Source organism: Aquarana catesbeiana, linkage group LG03 (assembly GCF_042186555.1).
Source record: "Aquarana catesbeiana isolate 2022-GZ linkage group LG03, ASM4218655v1, whole genome shotgun sequence".
Taxonomy (NCBI): domain Eukaryota; kingdom Metazoa; phylum Chordata; class Amphibia; order Anura; family Ranidae; genus Aquarana; species Aquarana catesbeiana.
In genome coordinates, this window is record NC_133326.1 from 446708989 (window position 1) to 446730069 (window position 21081).

The following is a 21081-nucleotide window of genomic DNA, read 5'->3' on the forward strand; positions in this document are numbered from 1 at the left end:
TTTCACAAATTATTTGATTGATCAATTTTCAAGTGCGGCTTTTTTTGTATATTTGCTTTATTTGTGTAGTTCACTTATAGCTAGCTGCAGCTTCACGTTTTAGACTTCTAGCGCAGTTTTTTTTTCTTTTTAATAACAGCTACTAGCCTCCTTTTTTCAAAACAAGTTATGTACCTTAGTGAAGCTCCTCTCTCTGTGAAAGAGGAAACGTGTGTACCATATATTATATATATATATATACTGTATATATATATATATATATATATATATATATATATATATATATATATATATATATATAAATAAATGTATGTAAAAAGAGTCAGTCACCATTGGCAAAAGAAAATTGTAAATGAAGCAACATTGATCTCATGATCAATGTGCATTTTATTATTTTTTTGCAATGAAGCCTGCAGAGCATTGCAACCATGATCAGTGCATCACAGGTATAATGCACAGTCTCTTGCAATGAATTCTCCCACCCTCATGTCCTTAATGAGGTACCGATTGCGGTTATGGTGCTATAGAGACTGCGGCTGAAATACAGCATGTAGAGAAAGGATGGATCCCAATCGCCTTCTGTACAGTCCCCCTTGATGAAACGTGTACTAATTAGCAATGAGAAATTACAGACCTTAAAGACACGGCTGTGTGGGTGGAGCCACACACAGCAATGGTGCAGTGGTGACAATAGGTCTGAGGGGGAAGTGGTCTAGAGTTGTGTTTTGGGGTGTTGAAATAGTGTGGAGGGGCAAAATGTGGTGAGGACGGTGTTGGGTGGGCAGAGTGGTGAAAACGGGGTGGAGGAAAAAATTGGTGAGGGCAGGGGTGTGTAGGTGGGGAGAAGAAAGAAATGGTGAGGGCAGTGGAAGAGTGTTAGGGACAGGGATATGTGAGTGGGCAGGGGGAAGACTGGTGAGCGCAGGGGTGGGTAAGAGGAAAAGTGGTGGGGGCAGCAGAAGTTTGGTGAGTTTGGGTGGGGGGGTGTTGTCAGAGTGGTGAGGAAGTGGGGGGTGTATAAAGCAGAGAAAATGTGCAGCAGAGTGGTGACCAAGGAGTGCAGGGTCAATTGCTGCAAGCAGTAGTGGGCTTCTGGCAGAGTTGTAAGGGAAGAAACCCAGCATGGGTGTGGTGGATAGAGTGGGGCAGTGTGTTAAGGGTGGGGTAAGGCGGGCCTACAGATTAGTGAGGGTGTCAGAAAGAATAGTGACATCAGGGGTAGGTAAGCGGGCATGGTGGAGATTTGAAACAGAGTGATTTGGCAGTGTGGTGTTGGGGAGGAGGGGGGAGGGGGCAGAGTGGTGTGCGCAATAATTTGTTTAGCACACAGGAGTGAGTATTAAACCCCACTCCCCTGAAAAGATCCCCATGCTTTTACATTAAAAAAATCGGGAACACATGGTAGTGGCTGGTCTGAACTGCCACAACCACACATGCGCGAGATCTCTTTCTCACCGTATTGTGATTGAAAAAAAAAAATTGGTGGGGATATCCTACTTGTGTAGGGTAATGGCAGCAGAGACCAGCCACTACCACGCATGTGTGAGATATTATTGCCATGTCTTTTTCTAGCACATTATGGCAGAGAGACCTCGTGCATGCATGGTGTGGCTGTACAGACTGGCCTCTACTGCACGTGTGCACATGTGGGATATCACCATATTGCTGGTGGTTTTCTGGGAGCACGGGAGTCCTTCATCTTGCACTCCCAATTTTCAATGTGCATGCGTGGTCAGATACAGAATTCTCCTGTGCAAGCATGAGAATGCAGAAGAGCTATAAATGTGACACATATAGGTGACATCACATATGCATCAGACAAAGTGTACTGGGAATGGAAACATTTTATATGACAAAGCTGCCATGTTGACAGGCACAACAAGTGTGGCATCTTCTTGAAGTTCATGGGGGAAACCTACTCTTTTAGGATTGCCCTTTGTAAGTACAAATTTTAATTTGAACTAAACAAACAGTTTACATCTATTACCATCTAACCTAAGGATAATCCTATATGCTAATTGTGAACATGCATTATGATTTTTAAATTGAAACTAAGAGTGAAAAAAACACCATTTTACATGCTGTATTCTTCTCCTAATATAACTTTAGTATTATGACCATGCATAATATTATTCCCAATTAATTTTAATTAACTGGAGGGGAAATTTTGCATGGGGCATGATTTTAAATAGCGTGGTCATTTTTGCACACAGATTTTTTTTAAGGGGGGAAATACAATATAGAGTCATGCAGACTTCAATAGATTTCAACAACATTCTTTACTCAAAAATGTACAGTGGGGATGGAAAGTATTCAGACCCCCTTAAATTTTTCACTCTTTGCTATATTGCAGCCATTTGCTAAAATCATTTAAGTTCATTAATGTACACACAGCACCCCATATTGACAGAAAAACACAGAATTGTTGATATTTTTGCAGATTTATTAAAAAAGAAAAACTGAAATATCACATAGTCCTAAGTATTCAGACCCTTTGCTGTGACACTCATATATTTAACTCAGGTGCTGTCCATTTCTTATGATCACCCTTGAGATGGTTCTACACCTTCATTTGAGTCCAGCTGTGTTTGATTATACGGATTGGACTTGATTAGGAAAGCCACACACCTGTCTATATAAGACCTTACAGCTCACAGTGCATGTCAGAGCAAATCAGAATCATGAGGTCAAAGGAACTGCCTGAAGAGCTCAGAGACAGAATTGTGGCAAGGCACAGATCTGGCCAAGGTTACAAAAAAATTTCTGCTGCACTTAAGGTTCCTAAGAGCACAGTGGCCTCCACAATCCTTAAATGTAAGACATTTGGGACAACCAGAACCCTTCCTAGAGCTGGCCGTCCGGCCAAACTGAGCTATCAGGGGAGAAGAGCCTTGGTGAGAGAGATAAAGAAGAACCCAAAGATCACTGTGGCTGAGCTCCAGAGATGCAGTCAGGAGATGGGAGAAAGTTGTAGAAAGTCAACCATCACTGCAGCCCTTCACCAGTCGGAGTTTTATGGCAGAGTGGCCCAACGGAAGCCTCCCCTCAGTGCAAGACACATGAAAGCCCGCATGGCGTTTGCTAACACCTGAAAGACTCCAAGATGGTGAGAAATAAGATTCTCTGGTCTGATGAGACCAAGATAGAACTTTTTGGCCTTAATTTTAAGCAGTATGTGTGTAGAAAACCAGGCACTGCTCATCACCTGTCCAATACAGTCCCAACAGTGAAGCATGGTGGTGGCAGCATCATGCTGTGGGGGTGTTTTTCAGCTGCAGGGACAGGATGACTGGTTGCAATCGAGGAAAAGATGAATGTGGCCAACTCCAGGGATATCCTGGCCTAAAACCTTCTCCAGAATGCTCAGGACCTCAGACTGGGCTGAAGGTTTACCTTCCAACAAGACAATGACCCTAAGCATACAGCTAAAATAACTAAGGAGTGGCTTCACAACAACTCCGTGACTGTTCTTGAATGGCCCAGCCAGAGCCCTGACTTAAACCCAAATGAGCATCTCTGGAGAGACCTAAAAATGGCTGTCCACCAACGTTTACCATCCAACCTGACAGAACTGGAGAGGATCTGCAAGGAATGGCAGAGGATCCCCAAATCCAGGTGTGAAAAACTTGTTGCATCTTTCCCAAAAAGACTCATGGCTATATTAGATCAAAAGGGTGCTTCTACTAAATACTGAGCAAAGGGTCTGAATACTTAGGACCATGTGATATTTCACCATGTGATATTTCAGTTTTTCTTTTTTAATAAATCTGCAAAAATGTCAACAATTCTGTGTTTTTCTGTCAATATGGGGTGCTGTGTACATTAATGAGGAAAAAAAATGAACTTAATTCATTTTAGCAAATGGCTGCAATATAACAAAAAGTGAAAAATTTAAGGGGGTCTGAATACTTTCCGTCCCCACTGTACTTCACAATGATAAATACCCCCGAATAACAAATCACATTTATGCTGATCTATTCCAACCATTTTCAAGTAGGCACAATATTGTGCAAATAAAAAAGGTCTCTGATATATACACTTTGAGTTGAGGTTTAACGCAAACTCTAATTTTCTGTATGGATGGTATGTGCAGGAGAAATGGGTAGACCTGATAGGCAGTCCAATGTTCAACTAAAGAAGCACACAAGGCAGGCTAACAAATGCAGCTAATTTCAAGGCAGCGCCTTAGTCCTTACTTTTTACAACAGGAAGTCTTGTTATTGGTAGGCTCTCCAGACTAGAAAGTTTACAACAGAGTTAAATAAAATGATTTGTTTAGGAAAACAGTTGTGCACTGGAGCATAATACCAAACACATAAAAAAACTAATTTGGGTTTACATACAATTTACATAGTACAAACACAATATTATGAAATTACCATACAGACACATATCTTATCACTTAAAGTGGAGGTCCGCCCAAAAAAAAAAAAAAATTAAAAGCCAGCAGCTACACATATTGCAGCTGCTGGCTTTTAATAATAGGACACTTACCTGTCCTGGAGTCCAGCGATGTCGGCACCGCAGCTGATGTTTCCATCAGCTGTCGGGTGCTGCTGCCGCCATTGCGGGTAAGTGAACCCGGCAGTGTAGCCTTGTGGCTTCATGCCGAGAACCCTACTGCGCATGCACGAGGCCCCGCTCCTCTCTCCTACTGCCTCGGCGACAGGGGGAGAAGGAGGGAGCACTGCGCTGTGACATCATGGGCCGCAGCACAAACTCCCGGAAGTGGGAACAGGATACCTGTCGAAATTGTGGCACCGGAGGGGGAGAGGAGACAATTAACTTCCACTTTTGGGTGGAACTCCGCTTTAAAGTTATTTTACATAAAACCTTCCCTATTATATTCAGGGCTATCATTTCCAATGCAATTCTATTTGTGTCAGTTTTTACTTAAAAAGATGGATCAAATACTCAGGGACTTGTAAAAAATTCATTTTCATAAAGTTCAGTGTGCTATGCAGAACAGAACTGCTACAGTCTCAGTTGAGGCACTAGTCAGAATTCATGTGTCAACTTATATAGGATTAGCACTAATTTTGGCAATAATTTATCATAATATATTATGTTGAACCAGTTGTAGGTGGGCATACCTTGGATTTTCGGACTCCTTTTTTGGCACCTGGCTTTTTCGAAGTTGATTTTTTTGGTGATGTAGTTTTGGCTTTCTTTGCAGGTGGGGGTGTAATAATAGCCTCCAACTTTCCTTTGGTTCCACGCTTCTTTGCCAACAGCTCAGGATGAATATTTGGTAACACACCACCACTGGCAATGGTGACACCTTTTAATAGCTAACAACACAGCATAATAAAAAAAATAATAATTTATAATTTTCAGATTTAGGTAAGATGCGATCAAAGATTATTATAAATATGTATGGGTAGATTTATTTAATAAAGGAGACTGTTCACAAAGTGTATGTTTTCTTTAAAAAACAAGTGTCATTTTAAAAAATGCATATTTACTTTGCAAAGGGAATGAGTAATGTGAGCTTGTGTTCTTTTTTTTTTTCATATCTGTCACACATAATTGATTATTTAAAAATTGATTTTTACCAGCACATGACCGGCTGATTGAAGTAAATGCAGTTTCACATTACCACATTGAACATTCACTTTGCACGGTGAACAGTATCTATTCCATTACTAAATTAGGCAAACTGTGATACAGATTACAAAGAGAACACATCCACCAAGTTCAAGGTTTAAAATAACTTTTTTTTACTATTTAATATTATTATTTACAAATGTAAAAAACACAACAGATGTATCATAGTTATAAAGCTAGTTAGGTTGAGAGAAGATACAAGATACAAATCTAGTTCAACCCATTAAAAAAAAAACAAAAAAACAAAAACAAAACAAAAACAAACGCACACAAATAGAAAACCTCCATATACACAATTCTATACACACAGTTGATCCAAAGGAAGGGAAAAAAAAAAACAAAAAGGGCCCTTTCCCACTGATCCGCTTTTGCCGCACTGCAACGCACAAATCCAGCTAGCAGGACAAAAACGCATCAAAAATTATTTTCCTTTAAAGCTTATGAGACTTTTCACATCATTGTACTACGTCTGTACTGCAGCTTGAAAATTCCTGCATGCAACATCTTTGGTGCGATTTTAAAAAGTGCACCAAAGATGCACCTTCCATTGAAAACAGCAACAAAAATGCTGGGTGCGTTTTTGCTGGTTAAGGAGTGGCATCCTTAACAACCAGTGAATAGCTGATTGTTAAGGAGCCGGCGTATAGATACATAGTAGGTGAGGTTGAAAAGAGACACAAGTCCATCAAGTCCAACCTATGTGTGTGATTATATGTCAGTATTACATTGTATATCCCTGTATGTTGCAGTCATTCAGGTGCTTATCTAATCGTTTCTTGAAATGCTGAGACCATCGCCTGTGGAAGGGAATTCCACATCCTTGCCGCTCTTACAGAAAAGAACCCTCTACGTAGTTTAAGGTTAAACCTCTTTTCCTTCTAATTTTAATGAGTGGCACAAGTTGTTAAACTCCCTTCTGCAAAAAAGTTTTATCCCTATTGTAGGGTCAGCAGTATGGTATTTGTATATTGAAATCATATCCCCTCTCAAAGCGTCTCTTCTCCAGAGAGAATAAGTTCAGTGCTTGCAACCTTTCCTCATAACATGCTGGCTTCCTTAACAATCAGCGGGGATGTAAATAGTGCCCACCCCCGCACGAACAGCCTCCTGTTCCCTTGGTGCTCAGCAGCTCGATCTGGCCTTCCTCCCCTCAATTCCGGCCTTCCTCCACCTCCTCCTCTCAGATTCCGGGACCCAATGCTCCCTGCTGTTCCGCTCGTTGTTACTCTGCCTCCTCCCCCCTCTGGTGGTAGCATCGCTCTTGAGCTGGAACATGCTGACCATAAAGGCATTATCACTGGTTGTTAAGGACACCGTCGGGTTCTAGCTCCTTAACAACCACCCGCCAGCGTCCTTAACAACCAATTAATAGCTGGTTGTTAAGAAGCCAGCCCTGACTATTCCCTGGATAAACTACACCTGGTGTTATTACTTGTAAATATTAATATCTAATATTAATATTAATAGCCAATAGAGAAAAAAGATCATCTGTTGCATCATTTGTTGCTAAGTGTTTCAGCTTTTTTTTAGCTTTTCCATTAGCTTCTATTTCTTTTTTTTTATTATTCATTTATCTTGTTTTTTTTTTTTTTCATTAGGTTAATGGGTTAGAGTTAAAGTGTTACTCAACCCAGTAATATGAAAATAGTTCAGCTCCCCCACAGTGCCCACAGCTTATAAATCTTTTTACATTAAAATATTGTCACTAAATACCTTTTTGGATGATCTGTATACCACGTTACATGATAAACTGCACAGTTTCTCCAGTGCTGAGAGTTCAGGAAGGAGGAGATTTCCATTGCAGCCTGTATACCCGCCTACATACCCGCCCACATGTGTGATGTCAATATCATGTGAGCTGGCTATCTCTGAAAACAAGTAACTGTTCTCTCCAGCATAAAAAAAAACACAACTAAGCATGTGCAGGTCCGCCTGTGTTAGCTGGCCTTCCCCAGATAGACAGTACAGGAGGGAAGGATCTGTGCATACAGGATAAAACAGACTTTTTACACAATGCAGAGGATTAACCCCTTAAGTTCCACAGTGAGTATAATAAGCATGCCATGCTGCATATACAGACAGATTTTAGTAACACTGTTAGGATTAGGGGGTTAGAGTTATTTATTTTTGTTAGACTACTACTACTACTACTAAAAAATTTAATAAATGAATACCAAGTAATAATACATAAATAATTAGCCTCTAACCTTAATGCCTAACCCTTAAAAAATTTAATAAAATAATAATAAAAAACTAAACAGGCTAACCCTAACACAAAATAAATGAATATTAATAAAATAGTAATGTATCTATTTCTGGTTTGGGTGTTATTAATATATATATATATATATATATATATATATATATATATATATATATATATATATATATATATATATATTGTTTTTTTTTTCTCCTCCAGCGTTTTGGAGCTTCGAGCTTCCAGCTATATAACGCTGAGGTGTGAATGAAGCCTAAACCTCATTTGTTACATAGTTGCCCAAATATGTGACAAATGAGTTTTAACCCTTTCGCTACCAGGTCCGTACGTCGTACGGACCTGACAGCGGGGTTTTTCACACACAATCCTGTGGCTGCAGCCACCAGGATTGTGTGTGAAAAAACTGACAGGCAGAATCTGCCTGTCAGGTAAAAGCATGCGTGACGCCAGATTGCTCACACACACCCCTGGTACCGGCGCCCCCCTACCATGCTATCGAGGCTCCGCTTGACCATCTGCAGGTTGCCGGCGGCTTGAGTGGAAGGAGAAGAGCGGACACATGTCCGCTCTCCTCCCCTTCTTGTTGTGACCCGGAAAATAACGTCTCTGACATCACTTCCGGGTCGAGCTTTCTGTATCCCCGGCTAGCTTAGCCAGGAAAAGATGTTTTGCAATGGGATCTGCATTGCAAAACATTCAGTGAAGTATAGGGAAGACATGCAGGGTCTTTTAGAGCCTGCATGTCTCATTAAAGAGAACCTGTCACCTAAAAAAAACACATCACATAGGGGACTTTTTGTCCCCTATGTAATAAAAAAAAGGTTAAGTAAAAAAACATTTGTTGCAAAATATTGTAAAAATATAAAGTTATACCCAAGCATGTAAACCCCCCTACCCCAAAAACACCCACACATATATGCACATACGAACGTAAGCGCATGCGTGGAGGGTGCCTACAAATAAAAACGTTGATTGTAATACACATGGTACATATTGTCGTGCACGCCAGAGGGAGAGCAATAAGTCTAACACAAGACCTCTTCTGTAAAACTAAACTGATAAAGGGGAATTTTGAATCGTTCCCTATAGAAAATATAGGGTACTGAAATGTGTCGCCATTTCATGAGCGCACACAAATTTAGAGTTGGACATGTTGGGTATCTATTTACTCGGTGCAACCTCATTTTTTTATATTTTACCAAAAATGTGGGTAGTTTATTGTGTTTGTTTGCTGTGTTTTTAACTGAAATTTTGCATTCCCTAGACCTTTGCTATAATAATCTGTGACATTAAAGATTGAACTATCACTATTTTATGCTCTAGGGTGTCTGCTTTCAGAAAATATATAATGTTTGGGGGTTTTGTATAGTGTATTCTTCAGACCAAAAATGATTTTTTAAACATGTGTGCAAAAAAACGCAAAAACTTCTTTGGCAGGGAAAGGGTTATGGGTGCTAAAAACATGGAATGCATTCTAAATATTACATAATAAATCTTAAAAATGAAAAGTATCACGGACAGTACTCAATTTTCTCTGTCACAATACGGCTTCAATAACCTCAAGTATAATACATTTTGAATTCAGTTTTCTGTTATCAGGGGTAAGTCCCTCCTGGATCAAAACAGGAATATGCTTTTGAGAAAAGTAATACTTTTATGCTCCGTACACACGGTCGGACATTGATCGGACATTCCGACAACAAAATCCATGGATTTTTTACGACAGATGTTGGCTCAAACTTGTCTTGCATAGACACGGTCACACAAAGTTGTTGGAAAATCCGATCATTCTAAACGCGGTGACGTAAAACACGTACATTGGGACTATAAACGGGGCAGTTGCCAATAGCTTTCGTCTCTTAATTTATTCTGAGCATGCCTGGCACTTTGTGCATCGGATTTGTGTACACACGATCGGAATTTCCGACAACGGATTTTGTCGTCGGAAAATTTTATAGCAAGCTCTCAAACTGTGTGTGTCGGAAATTCCGATGGAAAATGTGTGATGGAGCCTACACACGGTCGGAATTTCCGACAACAAGGTCCTATCACACATTTAATGTGTACAGGGCATAAGGAAAGAACCTATTCTGTAGCTACAGAATAAAACTCTCTTAATCCAAGAGATCCCCCGTTTCTTCTGTGGTTCCCCTAAAATGAAGGGCTTACCTATGACTTCTCTATATAGGCCATTTCATATGGTTATTTGTAATGGTAATTATAAAATTAGGATCATCTTACTACTTCTTTATGCTTTGTATTCTCAAGTTCTTCCTCTGTATTTATTGCCATATTTATTTTTCTGGAAAAATATCTCAGTTGACTGCTTCTGTGGTCAGTACACTAATTGGGGGGGGTCTCTATTTTTACACCCATTTTTCTCAAAGGATTCATAATCCAAAAGTATTTCTTAACCTATCCTGCCTGCACGGTGTCCTGTGAAAACATTTTACCCATGTTCACCAGATAGATCTACGTTATGTCTCTGGTGTAAATGTATTTTGCCAACCCACTTAAAAGCTAGTCAGCAGAAATGCTTACAGAAATAACTGTACTGTTAACATGTCTTTAGTGCCATGACATCAGCACAGAAAAAAGACAGCGTTACCTTTATTGTATGAAAGGACATATATAAGCATAATGTAATTTGCTCAGCAGAAAATCTGCATCAAGACTGTCAGCAATGGTTTCTTTACAATGGGGGCCAAAGTCTATATAGTAACATTACAACTTCATTAATCGAAAACTTCAATGTACGGAGAAATAAATAACTACAGCAGCTAGCTAAATAACAAAAAGGCAAAGGGTGAGGTTAAAAGTGTTACCACAGCGCACTCTAGTGTTCAACTGGAAATCAAACACTGGATAACAGATCCAAAGTATAATTACAATAAAGAGTGGCAATGTTAATCTAATTCAATATTACCAAAGATCTATGATGCATGGTTATATACATACCAAATGGAACATGTGGAAATATATATAAAAAAAAAAACCCCTGGTAAAACATTTCCCTGGCCTAACCGACAATCGCCATGGATTCATTGCACATTTATTGGCAACCTTTTTCATAAGTTTAACCACTTTAACACAGGGCACTTTCATCCCTTTCATGCCTAGGCCAATTTTCAGCCTTCAGGGCAGTCACACTTTGAATGACAATTGCACAGTCATGCAACACTGTATCCATATGACTTTTTTTTTTTTTTTGAGACAGATGAAGCTTTCTTTGGTCGTATTTAATCACCGCTGTTTGTTTTTTTTTTTTTTATTCTTTGCTAAATAAACGAAAAAAAAAATTTCCTAGTTTGTTATAAAAATGTTCAAATAAGTAATTTTTCTCCTTCACTGATGTGCGCTGATGAGGCTGCACTGATGAGGAGGCACTGACTAGGCTGCACTAATGGGCACTGATTGGCATGGACAGGGCTGCACTGATAACAGTAACAATAACTTGACAGTTATTGGTCCTTTATCCCATTAAAGGGCCTTTATCCCGAACTGTGATCAGCTGTGTCAAAAGGACACAGCTATCATAAGGCATGCCTGATGTACGCACATGGGACAATGTCTATGGACATCCTCCCAGAACTGTAGCCGGGTGGCAACTGGTTAAACTGGTGAATATGCAGTAAGGACTGGTTCACACCAGATGCTGTCCAGTGCGTTTTTAATCTGCATAAAAAATGCATGGACTCAATAAAGTGTACAACATGCAAATATGTTGTAATTTATTACAATCCCCCCCCACCACCACCACCACCACCAAAATCTAGAATGGTAACTTTCTTTTTCGTTTTTGTTTATTTACTTTTTTTTTTCAACTCCAACAAGCCTCTACTCCTGGCTAGGAGAGAATGACATCTCCTCTGCTACTTCCTCCTGGAATATGCACATACCAAATACCAGGAGCCATCAGCTTCAATACAGAGGCTGAAGAAGGGTGGACCTTGTGTCGTGTCATCAGGGGGCCAACTGCCTGAACCAGGATGAGACAGCCGGATCCTGATAACGTCAGAAGCAAAGATGATGGAGCTGGACCTGGTAAGTAGCACAACCCAACAAATCAATATTCTGGGCAGTCTGGAGTATAATTTTTTTAAGGAAACCTAGCTTAAAAGGTAAGGTAAAGGACTGAAAAAAGTACAGGTGAAAGGAGGGTGTAGGCAGTGAAGTTCGCCTATGCTTTGAATTAGTTTAGTATATTTTCAGCATGTATCATTTTTGTTTTATTTTACCCATTCTGCATACAATCTGCTTTATTTACATGATGCCAACAGCTACATAAATTTGCATAGCATAATTATTTATACTTTGTATGGTATAAAACATTGAGCATATACAGCAGGGGTCTTCAAACTATGATTATTCAGTTGTTCAGGAACTACAATTCCCATCATAGTCATGTCTGTGAATGTCAGTTTTACAATGCCTCATGGGATGTGTAGTTCTGCAACAGCTGGAGGGCCATAGTTTGGAGATCCCTGATATACAGTATATATCATCTTGCAAATCAAACTGTTGAGTCAACATACAAGCTTACTTACCTGATTTAGTTCTTCATCATTGGCTATGGCAAGCAGAATGTGTCTAGGTGTGACTCTGCCTTTTTTGTTATCTCTAGCTGCATTTCCAGCCAGCTCAAGAATCTCAGCTGTAATGTAAAAATTATGTATTTATTAGTTTAACGAAAAATATCTAGCTAGAAAGGATCAAACACTAAACTAATACACATTTGTGGTCTTAAAATGATATCTGTACAGTGTGACATCTCACAGATTAATAGCAGGCACTATTTGCCTGCTCTTCCCTTTCCAGCATTTCCTCACCACTTGAACCCCCTGATGGAAGTCTGGTAGAAAAAAAAGGAACCCCTGAGTATGGGGGTGCACATGACATTCACAACTCAGTGCCTTAGTAACCAATCACCAAACCTGAGGTGTGCCACAGAGATTTCTTATCCTGAGAACATTTCAACTATCAGAAAGCTGAAGCTAGCACAGACATTTTATGTTTCCACAGTAGCAGATCAGACCACTAGTGGAGAAGTGCTGGAAAGGTATTTGAAGCCAACTCATTGTGGTTTCTACCAAATCACGCCATTTGTTTCCTAAGTAGTGACTAAATATAAAATCGCTTTAAGGTTGCCAATAGGTAAGAAGAAATTGGGTAAAAAGGCAATATTACTCTTATGAGAGCTCATTTCATGTGGTTGTCAGTGACACATTCCATTCACATAATAGGAAATTCCACTGACTACTTTTCTAAACAGGCAGAATGGCTCGACATGGTTCTAAAGGCAGGACATGTTTTACCTTATTGCAGTGAGCCTTTGGCTACTTCTGCTGTCAATAAAATTCAGTGAGGAGGGTGTCTGGTCAAGCAACACTATGTTAATAGACACAGGCAGCCCAGATTGGGAGCGAGCAGGCAGGTGCACACCCACAGAAAGCGGCTTCCAATGAAGGCGTACCGAGAAGAGGAGGAGCCTAGAGCGCCTGTGGGGGACCTGAGAAGAGGAGGTTTAGGGCCACTCTGTGCAAAACCCCTGCATACAGCAAGTGAATTGAACATGTTTATTATTATAACATAAAATATTAAAATAATAGATATTAAATATAAAAGATGATGTCATGCCAAGTAAATAGATACCAAACATATCAAGCTATATAATTTCCACTCCCGTGAAATGGAGACAACTACGGTACCTAAAAATCTACATAGGAGAAGTTTTCAAAGCCTTTACGTTACCAGTATAGAATTAAATGCGAGCTCTGGTGCTAGACTAACTGCTGTCACTCTGACGTTTAAGATGATTCTTCACATGTGGTGCAATTGCCATTTACATATGCATGTGGTACCTACATACACGTTTGTATTTGCGCATCAGCACAGGGGGGGGCTGTTTTCATTTTATTTGCATGTTTTTTTTCCCCTTTTTTTTGGGCCATGCCAAGCAGCAGACCTCCTGTGTTCAGAAAGCAGGGCCCAAAAGCAAGTAGAGATCACTGGAGTAGCAGTGGCTTCTTCAGTGATTTCCTGCTTCCAGGGGCATCGGCCAGGTATGGTATATACAGTACATAGTTACATTAGTCAAAGTTGGAGTTGGACCAATGTAAATATGTATTCAATTGCCAAAATTGCCCTGAGTTCCAGGACATTGTCCTTTGCACTGTGAAGGCCTCCAAGACTCCACCCCAGCCCAACAGAATGGCATCCATTGTAAAGAAGCTTCCCAATCTTTGGCAGAAAGGGTTTTCCTGACTCTGGTTTGAAATCCACCGTGCCAGAGAGAGTCTGGCCTTGTAGGTCATGTGCATGAGGTGGTCCAGAGACAAAGTTTGTCTGTCCCATGCTGCCAGAATGCTAAATTGCAATGGTTAAATATGCAAATATGCAATATGTAATGTGCAGATAGGACATCCCATGTCTATTGAGACTAGAAAATTCCCAAGAAGCAGGGAGGCAATGACTAACCTGACTGATTTCATGTGAAGCTTTTGAACCCACAGGAACAAGTTAAGAGCCGTCAGATCTAGAATGAGCAGAAACTCTATTTTGAGTTGGAGTTGGCCCTGGAAACTGAATATATCCTAGTAAAATCTAAAATCCTTGAAAGCTTTCCTCGTTTGGGACTGGCATCATGAGTGAGGCGCTATTGGACAGCGAATAAAGTAAGATGACTGCGCTTAGGACAATGTATAGGTGTGCAGCCCCCCTAAGGAAGCTCCCCAGAGGTGCTTCAGAAATGAATATGTATATAAATGGGGTGGTGGCGCTCCCTAAAACTTGGTTGGGCAGGTGAGTGATAGAGAATGACAGTAGTAATAGGGACCAATATACTGGCTCCACGGCGGATGACCCCACCGGAGTAAGTTGTATAAATAGATACCGGACAACAGTAAGGTAACAACACTCCCTATAAGGGATATACAGCTAGCGTGAATGTGCAAAATAAATAAAGATATAGAATAATGAGAAATAATATAATAATGAAAATTATCACAGCCTCCTCACCATAAGTGATAGTGTTGGTAGGTGTACCTACCCTATCACACTATCACTTATGGTGAGGAGGCTGTAATAATTTTCATTATTTCTCATTATTCTATATCTTTATTTATTTTGCACATTCACGCTAGCTGTATATCCCTTATAGGGAGTGTTGTTACCTCCCTGTTGTCCGGTATCTATTTATACAACTTACTCCAGTGGGGTCACCCGCCGTGGAGCCAGTATATTGGTCCCTATTTCTACTGTCATTCTCTATCACTCACCTGCTCAACCAATTTTTAGGGAGCGCCACCACCCCATTTATATACATAGCTATTGGATAGCGGTCTTTGCAAGGAAGGAGGCAATTTGAAAACATAAATAAGGGGGGAGATCCAAAACTCTAGTTTGTAGCCCCTGAAAATGTCACTCTGGACTTAAACATCAGAGAGTTCTTGGGACCAGGCGGCTGAAAAGGCAGACAGAAGTCCTCCACTCTAACAAGTGGGATGCCACATCATTGAGAAGAGGGCATGGAGCCAGTCTTGGCTAGCTTGGAGATTTACGTCTTCTAAAGAGACCGTGTTCTAGACTTAGACTTGAAGCTGGAGGCCTGAGAGGGATGAAAGGAACTTTTTCTAGTCTCAGGAGTAGGTCTACCTGCAAGAGCATGAGCCTTATTTTTCTGGGGGAGGAGAATATTCTTCCTCCTGTGATCTCCTTGATGTAAATTGTGGACAAGGAAAGATTACTCCTGCGCTTGTGAGGGTCTGTTTGGGTTTGAGAAAAGTAGTATTGTGAAATTATAGCAAAGCTGAAAGAGATGGTGTTGCATGTCCCGCTGCCCAGAAAATGACCCCGAGGTGGTCAGGTAAGGCTATATGGAGAGTGATGGATGAAGGGTGCGTGATCAGTTGCTCACATCAAAAAGTATAACATTTATTCATATGAAAATAAAAGCCAATAAAGGCAAATAAAAGCAATTAAATAATGCCAATACTACGTATCAATACAAACAGGTAACAAAATATAAAAAACATGGAAATTTAAAGATAAAAATGGGTTAAAAGTATCATGAGCCCATATTGAGGTGGGTGTTTAGAGTTGGCTGACGCGTTTCGAGGATAACCTCTTCATCAGAGCCTTTGAGAACCAGGGTGCAGTCTCTATGGGCCAGTAGGCCAAAATCTGTACATCAACATAATGGCTAGTTGGAAAAGATGGCCTGAAATGGGGAATATGGTTTTCTGTGTTCCATACCAGTCCACGTATAAGCGTTCTATGTCTGCCTCAGATAAAAGAGTGATAGCCTCTTTTATCTCTTTTATCTGAGGCAGAGAGACAACTGCAGACACACTTGGCTGCAGTAACCTCTCAAGAGATCTTCACCCCCCTCCACCCTCTCTAATACAGGACAGCACTTTCCCAGGAGGACGCAGACAGGCTGAATAATCTCCCTTTCATCCAGCCCGTGACAGGTCCACACCATCCTACAATCCCTTCTCTACAAATTTAAAGGAGAACACACACACCATCTACTACCACATAGAACGCTTATACGTGGACTGGTATGGAACACAGAAAACCATATTCCCCATTTCAGGCCATCTTTTCCAACTAGCCATTATGTTGATGTACAGATTTTGGCCTACTGGCCCATAGAGACTGCGCCCTGGTTCTCAAAGGCTCTGATGAAGAGGTTACCCTCGAAATGCGTCAGCCAACTCTAAACACCCGCCTCAATATGGGCTCATGATACTTTTAACCCATTTTTATCTTTAAATTTCAATGTTTTTTATATTTTGTTACCTGTTTGTATTGATATGTAGTATTGGCATTATTTAATTGCTTTTATTTGCCTTTATTGGCTTTTATTTTCATATGAATAAATTTTATACTTTTTGATGTGAGCAACTGATCACGCACCCTTCATCCATCACTCTCCATATAGATCTCCTTGATGTACTTGTTCAAGGAGGGATCAAAACAAGCGTTCTCTCTCAGAGGGCAGCTGCTAGAGGTTTTTCTTGCATGAGGAGTTCCGTTGACTAGCATTTCATTAATAGGATCCTCTGCATACTGAATGGATCGAGAAGGCTTATCCTGTAAATCTAGCGAGGAGTGTCCGCCTAGCTGTTCACATAGTAGTGTATGAACACAGGTAAAATCTCCAGGTGGATGTGAATAGAGGGATCCATTAAGTTGGAGCTATGGACTCGGGCCATGCATTTAGTCCAGGCAGCATGGTCTGGCAGACAGCCATGAAAGCAAAACTCAGGTTGCATGGTGGGGCCAGTCAAGACTCTGTCCACACTGTCCTTGAACACAGGATAATCAATAATCACCAATAAAGTCTTGTTACAGCAAGAAATGGCTGTGTCCACCACAGGCACTGTCCATTTTTAAAGGAAACCCTCCTTTATAAATTATTGTTGAGAAAAACATTTAAAGGAGCGCAGAGCTTTTCAGTGTGAAGCCAGTCACTGTACCAGAGAGGGTCTAGGAGGGAGTGGAAGTGGAAAGTCTTAGAGCAATTTTAGGAAACCCATGCTGAAGACCTTAGGGTGCACAGATTCAGGCCAACGTTAAACATAAGCACACCATTTCAATAAAGGCAGAAATAGTATCCTTAAACTTGGATGAAATCTGCACCAAAGGCACCTCCTCCTGATTCATTTCCTCAGAAAAAGAGGGAGGATATTCTTCGTCTTCCTCCTTCCCCAGGCAGCATTTCAGCTGCAAGAGCAAAGTCAGAGACCAATTTAGAAGGGGAGACTGGAAGAAGGATGTGTAGCTAAAGGGCCAGTGAGGTGCCCACAGGAAGGCAGGTAGTCTCTTTGTTAAACCTAGTTTCTACGCATCTACATACTTATACTCTACAGACTACAGACTCATGCAACAGACAAGTCGAAATGTTTTCAGGCAACCATCACAGCTGAAGCATAAGGTTCAACACACTATCAGGAAAGGATCCACAGCAGCAGTGGAGAGGGATCTATTAAGGGATTTAGACAATTGTGTGCCAGATTAGACAGAATATGGCAAAGGGCAAGGCCTACCAGTGAGAACTGGGATTAAAAAGGTGTTCTAGCTGTTGTGCAGTAGAATCCTTAATTATGAGAATGCCCTCTACTAGTCTAGGGCTTTCCATGTTAAGGGGGGTCATTGTTTGAACCACAGGGGTATAGACCATCGTTTAACTAAATCCTTCCCAAACAGATTGAAAACAGGTTCAATAGGCATTGGTGGTGTTTGAAATCAATGCAATTCACAACATTTGCTTCTCCGGGATTCACTCTTGAAGATGGCCAGCTAATCCATATAAGTCCACCCAAAAGGAGAATTACTCCTAAATGGCCCTGAGCAGCCCATATGGGGATGAGAGCCCCCCCCCCCCCCCAGACCAATAGACCCCAAAGGGCACACGGTGGTACGTAGGCAGAAAAAAAAAAAAACAAATCTTTTCATCTTCCAAGTGCTCAGTCCCATAGGAAGCCAATGACTCCAATATATATTGGAGAGGCGTACATAGTTGTTACATATGGATCACAGGAGCACAACCATGTGAAAGCTTGTCTGTCTGTAACAAGTCCTGATAAACCACCTAGGAACTGTGAAGGACTCGAGACAGGAGCTTATCTTCCAGATACAGGTACCACATTAATCAGAGCCATAACATTCTGTTGGAAATTTGATGTAATGGCAGAAGACTGTAATCCCTCATAAACAATTTGATCAGGGAGAGACTAAAGAGACACTCTGTCAGAAATGGTCAGTATAACCAATGGTCTAGTTGCCTCTAAGGCTGAGGGTAGATTAGCAATATACTCTGCAGTGGAAGGTGCAAGAGTGCACCTGGAGCCTCTGCAAGTCATCACCAGAGAGGAACTTAGTTAATTTGGCCACAAAGTCGTAAGCGACTGCAATAGAGATCCAGGTCAATAAGGCAGGCCTCACCCAGTGGAATTAAAAAGAACTCAATGACAAGGTAAACCCCAAAACTAAATGGTCATAGGATTTCAGATTGCAGATTTTAGTGAATTTGGATGGCAAATGTCCCTGGGATTATTAGGGGGGGGTGAACTGGGATCACCAGTTGCAGTGGGACTGTTCTTTCTGTGTTTAGATACAGAAATGTTGCAACTAAGCTCAGGGCATGGGACAAGGCCTTAGGTAATAATAAAAACCCAGACAGCGGATAACTGGTGAAGGTCGGATGGCCGAGGTGACCAAGTTCCTGTAGACTTGACAGAAAGCATGGAGTGGAGATTGGAGTTCATTATGGCTCTTCAAATGCAGAAGCAGCAGTGGAAATATGTTTCCTCAACACTGGGTGGAGTGCACGGGACAATCTGCCCAGCAAATGAAGCCAGTGCTCAATCTGTCAGTGATACCCCATTCCATGGTAAAACATTGATAAGCAGGGATTTTGGAGGTGCTGAGTGGTCCCAACAATGAGGTATTTCCCAATGCTCAGCCCAATCAGCCTATTACAGAGTCTTCGGAGACAGGGTAAGCAATGTGGCAATGGCAGCAGCTTTCGACCTGGAAGACACTCAGAGGCTAACTTGTCATCGAAGTCTGGAAATTGCCTTTCGCAGAACCCAGTGCCAAAATGTCGCTTTAAGGCTACTGTTACAACATCCAATCCAGTGCGGTCTGGGTGTGGTCCCTACTGCCATGTAGGGACCATCTCAAGCAGTTATAGAATAATTTTGATTGAAGAAAAAAAAATTAAGAAACTAATGGTAGCAAAAACTTATGTTGGTCTTTTTAGAAGAGAGGTAAGAGGAAAAGGTCAATCCTTGTAGAACACTAATAAAAAAAAAAACTGAGGCTCCCTGGTAAGAGGAGGGGTTATCCTGGGCTGGCCTAAAGATTTTCTGTTTGCCAGTGTCCAATCCTCCTGTAGCTAGCAGTATAACCCAACAGTATATATGACATCCTTAGTCCCTCAATGCTCTACAAAGAAAGTACAGTTTCCTAACTGATCCTAATATCATCGTATGCAGTTTGTCTTTCCAACTTATCCTCTCCCTACAGCAGCTTCCAATACTATGGCTGCTCTGAAAACCCTCTTTTAGGATCTGGCTTATCCAAAAGTCCTCTTTTTGTCCCTTTTTAACCGTATTGGCTATGACTTAAAGGAGAAGTCCACTTCTCCAATGGATCACAGGAGTGCAGTTCGGGCTGAAGTCTGCTCTCTGCTGATGTCACAGAAGTCAGTCCAGGCACCACGTTATTGCGACAATAAAGTCTAGATCCACCTGGTGCCTGGACTGACACCCAGCTCAGCCTCTCAGCGAACCGCTGAGAGGCTGAGCCGGCCTGATCGCCCCCTCCACAGCCCAGCGTTCCAATGAGCAAGGAGGGAGCAGAGAACTGTGACTGACAGTCACCAGCTCTCTGCTCACGGAGCTCTGAAAACCAAGAGATCGGTGGTGTTCGTTCACTCAGTTCTCAGTGCAGAGGCACCGGGGGACGATGCTGCATCCGAGGGAAAAGTAAAAAAAAAAAAAAAAAGTGAAAAGAAAAAAAAAAAAAAAAAAAAAAAAACCCTTTACTTCTCTTTTAAAGGCCATGCAGTGCATTATGTTTAAAACAAACATTTCCCAGTCCCACAAATTTTGAACTTGCAGAATTCACAGTGAATCCATGGTAGCAGCAGTGAACCTGAAGCTCAATACCTGACCTCTACACACCTAAAAGCTCACCTGTAACTACCCCAGTAAAGTTGTACTTTGTATTTCTGAGGCCTAACTATATTGTAAAATGTATTAAATACCTTTTGAATTTCACAGCATTTATTTGGAAATCACTTGCAGTTTCCCATACTGACATCCATGCAGGGAAGCAGATGAATGTCCGTGACCACTATGTACACAGAAGCCCGAGTTAGAACAGTAAGGTCACTGACACACCTCCTCTCTCATTCACAGTAACATTACCATTGCAGAATATTCAATAGGTGTTACACAGCGGAAAGAGTATGTTTCCCTGAAACCCATCTCCAGACTGGTACCTGCATTACCATTTTTTACCCAGACAGCTTCACAGCAGCCAATTCTTTAACAGAAATATAAAACCAGCAAAAGGTAAAGTAACAGTAACATGAGAATGAAGTTTTAGAAAAAAGGTTAGTGAACTTGCATTATACAGTGTCTTTGAGATACTAAAGAAACCTATGCTGAGTAACAATGGCTGCAATTTCAATATCTCCTTATTGAAAATATTAACTTTGATTAATAAATTATTATAGA

General features: G+C 41.0%; 1 protein-coding gene across 2 annotated transcripts in view; it reads right to left on the reverse strand.

The window, feature by feature from the left end:
* MACROH2A1 (macroH2A.1 histone) overlaps window positions 1-21081 on the reverse strand; it is a 203755-nt gene that overhangs the window by 143606 nt on the left and 39068 nt on the right. For both annotated transcript variants that reach the window (XM_073620820.1, XM_073620821.1), the window contains exons 3-4: window positions 12376-12482; window positions 5094-5291 (exon numbers count right to left, since the gene is read on the reverse strand). In XM_073620820.1, the coding sequence (XP_073476921.1) occupies window positions 5094-5291; window positions 12376-12482 (305 nt within the window). The remainder of the gene's footprint in view (window positions 1-5093; window positions 5292-12375; window positions 12483-21081) is intronic.